Source organism: Lepus europaeus, chromosome 5, assembly GCF_033115175.1.
Source record: "Lepus europaeus isolate LE1 chromosome 5, mLepTim1.pri, whole genome shotgun sequence".
NCBI classification, from domain to species: domain Eukaryota; kingdom Metazoa; phylum Chordata; class Mammalia; order Lagomorpha; family Leporidae; genus Lepus; species Lepus europaeus.
The window spans coordinates 116,546,744-116,558,372 of NC_084831.1; the positions used below are offsets into that span (position 1 = coordinate 116,546,744).

The 11,629-nt window shown below is 57.6% G+C and overlaps 2 protein-coding genes across 2 annotated transcripts; one reads left to right on the plus strand and one right to left on the minus strand.

Moving 5' to 3' along the window:
- Nucleotides 1-1,347: 1,347 nt before the first annotated feature.
- On the plus strand, nucleotides 1,348-6,694 carry CA14 (carbonic anhydrase 14). The gene is made up of 11 exons (XM_062193532.1): nucleotides 1,348-1,402; nucleotides 3,106-3,126; nucleotides 4,078-4,257; nucleotides 4,586-4,728; nucleotides 4,948-5,043; nucleotides 5,206-5,272; nucleotides 5,429-5,586; nucleotides 5,678-5,798; nucleotides 5,972-5,992; nucleotides 6,080-6,164; nucleotides 6,271-6,694. The coding sequence occupies exons 1-11, from the start codon at nucleotides 1,348-1,350 to the stop codon at nucleotides 6,335-6,337; spliced, it is 1,014 nt and encodes a 337-aa protein (XP_062049516.1). The 3' UTR covers nucleotides 6,338-6,694.
- Nucleotides 6,695-7,381: 687 nt separating this feature from the next.
- Nucleotides 7,382-11,000, minus strand: APH1A (aph-1 homolog A, gamma-secretase subunit). Its single transcript, XM_062192172.1, has 7 exons — nucleotides 10,644-11,000; nucleotides 9,940-10,110; nucleotides 9,690-9,763; nucleotides 9,326-9,448; nucleotides 9,047-9,174; nucleotides 8,508-8,631; nucleotides 7,382-8,175 (listed from the first exon to the last, which is right to left on the minus strand). The coding sequence occupies exons 1-7, from the start codon at nucleotides 10,754-10,756 to the stop codon at nucleotides 8,111-8,113; spliced, it is 798 nt and encodes a 265-aa protein (XP_062048156.1). The 5' UTR covers nucleotides 10,757-11,000; the 3' UTR covers nucleotides 7,382-8,110.
- Between the last annotated feature and the right edge of the window lie 629 nt (nucleotides 11,001-11,629).

The following is an 11,629-nucleotide window of genomic DNA, read 5'->3' on the forward strand; positions in this document are numbered from 1 at the left end:
ATGTACATTCCAATCGGGATTTCCAGTCCCGTGGGGGAGCATGCACAGCCCGCATTCCTGAGACGCGCAGCCTCCGTGCTCCACCGGCCCAGCTCCTTGGTAGTAGGCTTCCCTCAGCCCCGTAGGTCCTGCCCAGACCCTTTGTCAGGAGGAAGGACCCGGGCCCCCTCTCCCATCTGGATCACATGGTCTCTCTCTGGTCCCTCCCCTCCTTTTCTCTGGAGCCCGCCTTTTCCTGGGGGTGGGAGTGATTGTTTGCACAGTCTCCTGCCGCCCCAGCCTCTCTGCCAGGGGTCAGTGTCCTCTTCAGTGACAAAAGCCGCCCTAGATCTGGGCTCCCTGGGGAGGGAGGTGGCTGGGCCTGGCAGTTAGAGCCGCTGTCTCTCCATGGTGCTGCTGCAGCCCCTCCCCCGCTGGGCACACAAATGGGCTTTATACAACAAACAAACCCGCTCCCCCCCTCCCCAGCCACACAGGCACGTGGACCCAGGCCTCACCGTGGGAAGGGGGTGGTGACAGGCGCAAGGGAAGACATCACTCCAGACAAGTTCTCTTCGCCTCACTTCTTCTCGTCCCGATCTGCCACGGCCCAGGCTTTAGTCCTTGACTTCCCACCCCTACCTGCACCCTGAGTTCTCAACTCCTGTTCTCCATTTCCCATCTCTGGGCTCTTGTTGTTCCAGGGTAGCTCAGATTCAGCAGTAGATTGGGCCTACGTCCCCACCGGCCGCCCCTTACCCACCAAGGAGTGGGGACAAGAACACAGAGATCTTTGGAGGAGGCTGGGTTGGGCACTAGTTTCCCCTCCTTGCCCCCCGCTTGCTCTAGGGTCACCCATCTGAGCAGCGTCTGTGTGAACAGCAGAGGAAGGAAGAGCACACCCCAGCTGGGCTCCTGAGCCAGGGCCAGGGCTCCGGTGAAGCCCGAGCTCCCAGTGAGCGGGGCCATCGTGCATGCCTAATCGGCTATTTAAGGAGCTGTTCCCCAGCAGCCCGGGCACCCCCCCTCCCCACGTACACCCGTCCAGAGCCACCTTAAAAGCGGGAGGCAATTGTGAAGTCGCTGGCCAGCAAGTGGAGTGGAGACTGCAGAGGAAGATTAAGAGGGCAGAGAGGCAGCCAGAGATCTGTCCCAGGACTCAGAAACTCTTGGTACCCTACTAAAAACCAGATCCCCTGGAAGCCCACAGAGACAGCAAGCGGAAAAGAGATCAATACACTCAACGCTCAACGCCAGGAACTTTCTCTCCCTCCCTCCCTCTCTCCTCTCTCACCCACCTTTTATTTTTCCCTCCCCCACCCCTCTGGTCCCCAAACCCCCCCACCCTTGTGCCCTTCCTGGGATACCATGCCGTTCCTCGCCCTCCTGTTAGAGGTGATTTGGATCCTGGCTGCAGATGGGGGTAGGTACGAGTGGATGTGTGTGGGGGCAGGGGTCTGTGCTGATGTCCGCATGTCACCGTGTGTGTGCTTAATGGGGGAGGAGAGGTGCAAACGGACGCCTGGGGCTGGAGCAAGAGACTCAGGGTATAGAGATCGCTTCCCTTCTTTTCGCTTTGCCCTCACAGCCCTGCTGTTGCCGCGGGTGGGGCAAAACTAGCAGGGGGCAGGGTGTGTGCGCACACGCGTGGAGGGGCTTCTCTCCAGAGCTCCTTCCCGCCAGGGAGCGGAAAAGCAAAGGGGTGAAAAAACACAGGGGGCATGTGGGGAGCACCCCGGACACCTCCTGCCCAGCTCCCAGCCCGCCCTCCAGCTACGGAGCTCCCCTCTGCCCTTGTGGAGTGATTCCAGCTTGTCCCTGAAAGGAGCTCACTCGGTCAACATGTGCTTGGCCCTTTACAGTTTACAAAGGGGTCCGAGGCGCGCCCAGGAGGTGCGCGGGGATTCTTGGGAGAACAGGCGGAGGTGCTCCGGGAGTGTCCCCGTGGGGGTGGGGGGTCCCCTAGTCGTCGCTTTTGTGTTTCACGTGCCTAGTGAGGATGCAGCACATAGGTGTTCAGTGGAGGTCTGCTGGAAGAACAGGGTGACGGGGGTGGGGGGTGGTGTCTAGGGTGCAGAAGGGGAAGGCACCTTCACAGAAGCAAGGAATTCCCGTTGCTGGGATGTCCCACAGAGCTGATACATTAGGCTGGGAAGCAAGGAATGTGCCAGTGATGGAGCACGCATGCGATCCGAAACATCTCACAAGTCTGAAATGTAAGGCGATGGGGGGAGGGGCACAGAGAGAAAAGCACGGAGAGTTTTTCTGAGGGTTTCCAGCAGTTTGAATACTGCGGCAGACACCTCCAGCACAGCCTTCCTTTCCTCCTAGAAGGGGACTGGACCTGCAGCCCCTGCCTCTGAGCCACAGACAGGGGCGCACCAGCTCCTGGCATGTGACCCGGCTGGCAGCTCTCCTCTCCGCACACAATGCTTCACTTTCATCCTGCCCTTGCCAGCCTGGCCGCGCGTGCCCACCCACCACCCTCAACCTAGAGTAGACCCTGCCCTGACTCCCGCCCTCCCCTGGCCATATGGGAACAGACAGAGCAGAGGCTGCTGCCGATGCAGTTTTGCTCCTGAGACCAGAAAGGAAGAATTGCAATATGAATTTCCAGTTCACCGCCTTGATTCATGCAGTGCTCCAAGGCTAAAGAATAACACCCCCCACTCAGCAGTACCCCACGTGCTCTGAACTTCTTTCCCCTACCCTCTTTCTGGTCCCTTTCCTACAAACCTTCCTCCGGCACCGGCAGCCCACCCCACCCCAATCTCCTAAGGGTTAGATTGATTTGGCACGAGCTGGAGAAAGTTAAGGGCTGGGCCGCCTGCACATTTGGATCCTGGTTAATTTTAGTCTCCGAGCTTTCTTTCTTTTCATTCCTCCTCCCCCTTTAACTCAGCAGGCACAAGCAAGGTCTGGCTAGTGATTTTAAATAGGCCCCCCGACCTTTCCACCGAGGTGTCCAGTTTCAGGGCTTCCTTTGGGAAGCAGGCAGGGCAGCCGAGGGAGGAGAGCGGGCAGAGGGAGGTGGAGCACAGCAGAGTGCCCGAGGGAGGGGAGAGTGGAGGACAGGGCTCTGCCCCAGGCTGCACTGGCTCTAACCCAAACTGCTTTGCCTTGCAGGTCACCACTGGACATATGAGGGTGAGAGCCGTACTCCAGCCCTTCCGACATCCCTCTCGCATTAGGACTGCCTGATCCGTGGGGCAGAAGACCTGTTGTGAGGGTGGGGAGGAAGTTTCCTGCGGCTCCTCACCCTGGCTCCCACCTTTCCCCCTGCCCCATTCCCTGGGCTGTGCATCCGTGTCTCCTAGACCCTGTTCTAATCATCAAATCCCACACCTCCTGATTCAGCAGAAAGGCTGGTTAGGTCCTCAGTAAATCCATGTGGGAGTGAGGGAGCTGGAGTGGGAGGGAGATGGTGGGGAAAGGAGCCAGAGCTTGGCTGTCAGTTCTGGCTCTCTCTGTCCTACTGATTCCTGCCCACAACCTGCACCTGAACTTAGGACAGCGCCTGAGGCCAGGGGTGAGCAAGAAGCTGGTGGGAGAGTTTGTGACCTTGGGGGAGGTGGGATTCGATTCCTCTGAACTTCTAATGACTTCACCAAGTTCCAGATTCAGTGCAAAGTTCAGTGTGAGAACAAGAAGTGAATGATGGAAAATCAGGATGTCTGACTCCCAGGTTCACTTCAGAGGGGTCCCCAGGAGACCCTTTATCTCTGGGATCATTTTGTTTCCCCCCATTTTCCTATTTCTGTTCTCCAATCTCACCTCTCTGAGTATTCAGGCTTCTGTCCACGCCCTCTTCCCCTCATTCAGCTCCCTTGTCCTCAAACGACAGGTGGGTTAAAGAGCTGCTGCTCCCATTTACCAGGCTAGATGGGGAATCACCCCCATCTCTGGGTAGGTGAGGGGAACGCATAGCATGAAGTCCAGCAGGGAATCCGACCTTAGCCAGCCTGGCGTAACTGGGGTCTGGGCCTGCGTGGTAGGGAGTGCATCGTACCTCCACACAGACTTGTAACTGGGTGAGGCAGAACTGACAGGTGGCGAGGGCTGGAGGGCAGGACAAACATCTGTGGTAACTCCCACCAGGCCCCCATGGTCAGGACCATTGGCCAGCCTCTTACCCTGAGTGTGGACGTGATGCCCAGTCCCCCATCGATATCCAGACTGACAGTGTGACATTTGACCCCGAGTTGCCTGCTCTGCAGCCCCACGGATATGACCAGCCTGGCACTGAGCCTTTGGACCTGCACAATAATGGCCACACAGGTAAAAGCCCGGGCTCCAAGCAGTTCTAGGCTCCAGTTCAAGTCTTAGGAGTCGGGGGAAAGGAGCCATTTGGGGACTATGAAAATGGGATCAGGCTCCTGCAGCCAAGGGGAGACTGCATGTCTACAGCCAAGTTTGGGTAGGTGAGCACTCGATCTTCATTGAGAAAGAGGAAGATACACTAGCAGAGCATTGGCCTATGGAAACATGTGCTTTTGGGGGAAGAAGACAAGATAGGAGGGCCAAGTCCCCCACGAAGTGGTGGCAATCTGAGGGTGGGACTATGTTATATTCCTCCACCAATCCTAGCTTGCTCTCTCCCTCCCAGTGCAACTATCTCTGCCCCCTACACTGTACCTGAGTGGACTTCCTGGAAAATACGTGGCTGCCCAGCTCCACCTGCACTGGGGTCAGAAAGCGTCCCCAGGGGGGTCCGAGCACCAGATCAACAGCGAAGCCACAGCCGCAGAGGTACCAGGCCACAGGAAGCCCACACTCAGATAGCGGTGGTTGGTCCTCGGGAAACGAAGGCTTTGAACACAAGGAAAAGTCCTCTTAGGGGGATAAGGCCACCTCTCGTGGGACGGACGGACGGAGGGCACGCTGGGGGTGGGGGCTGCGGCTAGGGCCAAGGCCTCCGAGGCGGGAGGGGAAACCCTAAGTGACTCCATTTCCTCTCCCTTCCCTCAGCTGCACATCGTCCACTATGATTCTGACTCCTACGAGAGCTTGAGTGAGGCGGCTCCGAGGCCGCAGGGCCTGGCTGTCCTGGGCGTCCTGATTGAGGTCAGTGGCGCCAGTTCCTCCCAGGTCTCCCTCCACTTTCTCACAGCCCTCGGGCTCTCCGCTGCTGGCCTCTCTCCAGAGGCAAGCAGGAACCCACTCTGACCATTTCTTCGGCTCCGAAACCACCCATTCTATACTCTCTCCCTTCCCTCCCCCTCACAGGCGGGTGACACCGAGAATCCGGCTTATGAACACATCCTGCAGCACTTGCATGAAATAAGACATAAAGGTGAGCCCTCCCGGTGTATGGGAAGTGAGACTAGATTCTACAGAAACTTCCAAAACCTCACCTGCGAGGCCTGAGGAGGAGGCAGTGAGCTGGGGCCAGCGGCCCTGCAGGCGGGAGCCGTGTCTGGGTGAGCGAGCAGAGTCCTCTTCCCCCCAGGTCAGAAGACCTCAGTGCCTCCCTTCAACGTGGGAGAGCTGCTCCCCCCGCAGCTGGAGCACTTCTTCCGGTACAATGGCTCGCTCACCACGCCCCCCTGCTACCAGAGTGTGCTCTGGACAGTCTTCAGCCGGAGGGCCCAGATCTCAGCAGAGCAGGTGAGTGGTGGAGAGGGGGGAGACCCGGCTGTAAGTTCAGATCCCTCCCGCTGCTCCTCACAGAGTGACACTTGTGTGCTCCTCTCCCCAGCTGCAGAGGCTTCAGGAGGCCCTGTTCTCCACGGAGGAGGAGCCCTCCGAGCTCCTGGCCCAGAACTTCCGCTCCCCGCAGCCTCTCAATCAGCGGGTGGTCTTGGCCTCTTTCACGCCAGGTGACTGTGCAGGGGTCACGGAGGGCCTCAACGCCAAGAACTAGGGAGGAAAAGGCTGGGAGGGGAGCGGGCTTCCTCAGACCCCAGGCGCTCAGGCACGAAAGCAGAGTGAGTGTGCCCTCGGGCAGGGCGGCAGTCTGAGGTCCCTCTGACCCAGGTCTTCTTCCTTACAGCGGTGTCCTTGTACAGCACAGGTAAGACAGCCCCACCCAGGTATGGCAGGGGGCAGGGGCAGGGGGCAGGGCTCCTAGGCTCAGCCCTGCCATCTCTATCTTCCCCAGGCGAAATGCTGACTATAGGAGTGGGAATCCTGGTTGGCTGTCTCTGTTTGCTGCTGGCTGTTTATTTCATCGTTAGAAAGATCAGGTAAGGTCCTCCTTTCCATTCCCTCAGCCCTCTCCTCTCTGATTCCACCTCTAATCTGCCTCACTCCGGACACGGTCATCCCAAGAACCATCACTGCCCCTTGCAGGAAGAAGAGGCTGGGAAACCGGAAGAGTGTGGTCTTCACCTCAGCCCGATCCATGGCTGAGGCGTAAACTCGGCCCACGGATGCCTTCCCCTCACGCCAATCAGGGAGCCTCTAAGTGGGGTGTGGGGACTGGCCAGAAAAGACTGTAGGAGTAGTCGGTAGCCCCTCTCCTCCTGCTGGACACCCCCGACAGTGGGGCATGGACCCAGGCTCTCACTCAAAGAACAGGGGAGCCTTCAGACCAGATCCCTACGTGGTTAATGCAGAGGGCAGGCTGTGAGACGATGTTCAGTTGTAGAAGTTGAGGATGTGCCCAAAGCCCCCACTCCCAAACTATGTCCCTTTCCTCGGATGTGTTGCAGGATTGTCCTTTAGGAAAAAGGGTTGATGTTAGGGTTATTATTTTTTTCTCAATTCATTTAGAAATTAAAGTTTTAGGGGCCAGTATTTTGGCATAGCTGGTTAAGCTGCTGCCTGAGATTCCAGCATCCCACATGGGTACTGGTTCAAGTCCCAGCTGCTCCACTTCCAATCCAGCTCCCCGCTAATGGCCTGGGAAAGCAGCAGAGGATGGCCTAAGTGCTTGGGCCCCTGCACCCACTTGGGAGACCTAAAAGAAGCTCCTGGCTCCTGGCTTCAGCCCGGAACAGCCCCAGCCGTTGCAGCCATTTGGGGAGTGAACCAGCGGATGGAAGATCCCAATCTCGATCTGGATATCTCTCTCTCTCTCTGTCTTTCAGATAAATAAAAATTTCTTAAAAAATTAAAGTTTTTGACCTCAGTTCTGGCCTAGTCTTTGGGGCTCTTAAGGGTAGGAGAGTTCCTTAAGTCTTTAGGTGGCAGACACGGGCAAAGGATAGGGAAAAACAAGCGGGGGTGATTAACTCCTGTTGTCCCATCCCGGGAAGTGGGGCGAGGGAATCTGCTTCTGGGAAAATGCATAAGCCAGAGTTTCTGGCATTAAACCACCAGCCCAGATTTCTGCCCTTGCATTGGAACTACGTGTTGCAATCAGGGGCTGCCAGGCTAGGAAGGAGGCTGGACAAGAGACACAAGAGCGCACAAGTCTGAATGAAAAGTGTTATCCCCACCCTGAAAAGTCAAGCTCCCCCACAATTATAAAGTCCTTTTTATTAGTCAAAATCACAATCACCTTGATTAAAAGGATGGGACACTCCACCCTCAGCAGAAAATGATACAGTTTATAGAAAACCTCCCACCCCTCCCACACCCCAATTAAAAACTAGAAAAAGTCTGCCCTCCCTCCCTGCGATGTCATGGGAGTCTGACCCTCCGGGCACTGGGGCTCTGCAGGGGCCAGCTCACCACAGCACCCTCCACTTCACCTTGGGGAGAGGAGGGATGCTGGTGGTCAGGAGGTTAAAACCATTAGTTCCAGTAATACCAGTTCCCAAACATGCACGTCCTTCCTTTTCCCCAGGGCCTGGGACCTAGGGGAAAGGGGATAGAAATGAGCCCAGCCATGAGCAATCTGAGGAGGGGAAAAAGGAGCCCAGGGAGGTCAGAAGTATTCCAACATACCTCCTCCCTTCCCCAAATTGGAAAAAAAAAAAAAAAGGCAGTTGGAATCATCACACCAAACATGGTTCCCCTCTGAGACCTGAGAGAGAGACTAAGATGTCCAGTCTTGGGGGGGCAGGATACTGGGAAACTCGAAGCTCGCCTACCCTTGAGCCTCCATTCGCTTCACCTCCAGGGCAGGGGCTAAACTAAGTCCCTTTTCTTGGCAACCTGCACTGTCCAGAACTGGAGATGGAGAAATACAGGGCGAGGAGATCAGGAGGGCACCCCAGGCCCAGGGGTCCCCCCCCAGGTTCCCTCAGTCCTCGGGTGGGACGCGCAGGGCAGAATACACCATCACCCGACTGTCCTCCTGCCGTCGGCCTGCAGAGGGGAAGCGGGGTGAGTCATGGGCAGGGTGAGAGCAGAGCACTGACACACAGGGAGGCCTGGACACGGGGGTCCCCAGCTTGGGGGGGGAGGGATAAGTGCAGATTCAAACCCACCAGTCACTGACTGGCTGAACCCAGGCTGCTCCTGATCAAGCTCAGAGACTAAAGGTCACAACTGGACAAAGCAAAACCCTGAAGGTGGTGGGAGAGACCAACGAGGAGACAGAGTGGCCAATGGACCCGGGCTGGGGCTGGGTTCAGTCATGGGCAGTGGACAGGCAGGTGGGATCTGTCAGGCGATCAGTCCAGGTAGTCAGTCCTTACACGAGAGGCTGCGCTGGATACTGCGGAGGGAGCCTCCGGCTGTGATGAAGGCCCACAGCCCCATGGACACAGTGACTGCGTAGATGGGCAGCAGGCTGGCCTCATACCAGGGGTTCAGGAACGTCTGCGGATGAGGGTGGGCGTAGACAAGGAGTTACGTCCTTCCCCAACCTGATCCCCGCTTGCCCACTGTACCTTTGGCTCAATCCTCCCCCGCATATTTCACTCAAATCCCCCATGCTTCCCCTTTAGGGCACCAACGTCTTGTGACTAAGGGCATTTTTGATTTTGAGCTCCCTCCTATGTTTTGGGCCCTCTGAAGTATAGTCTGCCTAATCCGTTCAGACTCCTCGCCAGAACATCCCCTGAGCAGCAGCCACAAGTGATGCTGAGGTGTCGCACTCCACATACTCACCTTTCTGCCTCCTCCCAGGCCAGCGCGAAATGCTAAGGAATGAGGATTCACCGCCTGCCCCCCTGCCCCGCCCACCATGCCATAATGCTCATCTCCCTAACTCAGGCCCCTATCTGTAACTCACCAGTCCCGACGTCAGTAGGTGACTCCCGACCACCAGGCCCAAAGCCCAGTACCGTCTCCTCTCACAGGCATCAAAGAACACAACTCCCCAAAAGGTATGGAGCAGGATAATGGCTGCTGTCAGAAAGGCTGCAGGGAGGGAGACGGGGATGAGCTCCACCCCGATCCTCTCCCAGCGTCCTGAGACGTTGAGCCAAAGAAGTCTCCCAGGGAAGGGAACAAATCATATCAGGGCCAGGGACAGAGAGGGCAGGAAGGCAAGACAGGAGGTGGGCCTTACCTGAAGTCAAGAAGTAATAGGGTGAGTCTCCATGGATCCCAACCACACCTGGCCCAAGTGCATCAGCCAAAATATTGATAACAGAGAAGACACCACTGATGATACCGAAGGAGAGACCAGAAACTGGGGGGAGGGAGGGTCTCATGAGTGTCAGAGGTCACCACGGCCTGCTCGCCAGCGACCCTCTCCATTCCCACTCACAATTCTCCCACACCTGCTCTCCCTCCAGACACCTCTCCTGGAAGCCAGGGACGGAGGAAAACAAGAAGCCACTTAGAACGTGTGGATGTTTAGAGACTTCCCTAGGGGAAGGGGGGGCCGGGGGTCTCTCGCGCCCTCCTCCAGCCCCTCTCCCTTGGCTCACCATAGGCCATCTGGCGGATGGAGATGGGTGATCTTCCGTCCTCACTCAGCGATGCTAACCCCTCATCTGCCTTCCTGGGGTGGGGTGGGGTAGGGGACACATGAGGGAAGGCAGAGCTGCTCCTTTCCCTCTCATGTCCTCCCTTAGTGCCTCCTCTTCCAAGACCACCCCCGGCAGGAGGGGGGCTGCCCTACTTCCCACAGTGCGATGCGCTGCCCCTCTCCCCTTTCACACCACCCCATCATCTTACTTAAGCAGCTTGTAGTAGGCAAAGCGGAACACCTCCTGGAGGAGGACAGAGACAGCAGCACCAAAAATCAGGAGGCCGTACTGGAGCCGAGCATCTGATCGGTCTGTCACATGGACCAATATGAACCAAACCACAGAGGCCAGGAGCAGGGAGACCAGCCAGAAAAATGCCCTGAGAAAAGACAAGGGCAATGAGACAGGCGAGGGTAGGGGCGGCCAAAGAAACCAAGGCAGGGACTCAGCCAAGGCTGCGGCCTGAAAAGTGGAGGTCAGACTTCTGCATGGTCAGGGAGCCACGGACCAGAGTCTCCACCAAGGGCTTCATCTGTAGGAATATGGACCAGGGGTAAGGGTAGAAATCTGTTTAAAGAGTCTTCAGAGCGATGGGAGGCGGCGTGTGCGGCCACGGAAGAGGGAGGTATCCACTCCTAGGTCCTCCCCTAGGGCACCTGACTCGGCCGGCCGAGGTCAGCACAGCCCCCTCGCGAGCCTCGGCCTTGGGCCTCTTCTGACGTCGTGGGAGGAATCCCTGGAAGGCGGAAATCAATTGCCGGAAAAGGCAAATCATTCAGATCCACGACCTGACCCTGAACAACCTTCACCTCCGATTTCTCTCCCCCAACTCAGGCTCTCAGGTTCGCCCCAGTTCCTCCAACCCATCCCTCTCTTCGACGCTCTCCCGCGTCTCCCCAACCCTCTACTCACCCCGCGACCAGGATGATAACGCGAAGAGGGTCCCCAGCCACAGTGATCAAGAAAAGCGCGAAGGCTGGGCCGAACGCAACGAAAGTGCATCCGAAAAACACCGCAGCCCCCATGGCTGGGGCAGCTGGGGGCGGGGTGGAGGCTTGGCCAAGGGAAGCGAATGGGAAGAGCGCGCCAGCTGGGGGAGTCCGCGTGGGGTGGCGACGCGACCCCACGAGGGGCGCGGTGCAATGTCACCCCCGGACCCCGGGGAAGGGGCGGGGGACACCGAAACCCCAGATGAAGGTCCGCGGGACTTCCTCTACGGAAGCCGAGCAGGGGACAAACCCCGGCCGCAGCCCCATGGCCACCTCCCAACTAATCCCCACCCCCGGAAGGCCAATGGAGACTCGTCGGGGGCGGAGCCGAGGGCGGGGGCGGAGCTGAGAGGGCGGAGGCGGCGTGGCTGCGCGGCCTGCTGGGAGTTGTAGTCCCGAGGCTCTCTGCTCCTCTATCTCGTCCAGGGAGCCGCTCGAGCCTTTTAAAGGGAGTGGGCCGGCACTGGGCCCGGTCCGGGCACGGACCCCTGGGTTCTGTTGCGCCTTGACCATGGTTTCTTTTGTGGGAAGAGTGGTAGCAAACCTACCTCTTTTTGAAGGGCTGCACGGAGGGGGAAGATCCTGTTTGAATCTAAAGGACAAATACAAAGAGAGCACAGGATAGAGGGTGCAGGGAGATAGGGACGGGTATTGTTCTTACTTGAATGAGAGGAAATGGGCTAGAGTTGCTGCCTACGGGATGAAGGTTAGACTTAAAAGTAGACTCCTTGGACAGGCTAGCATGGGAAACATGGAGCACGTAGGTCGCTGAGGCACCCTCAGTCTGTGATGACAGAACCCAGAGAAGCCAGAGGAGCGTGGAGCAGAAATGTTAGGAAGCCTTTCAGAGGGAGTTCAGAAGTTAAGAGGCAATTGGAGGAGTGGGTTGAAGGAAAATGACAAGTCCCT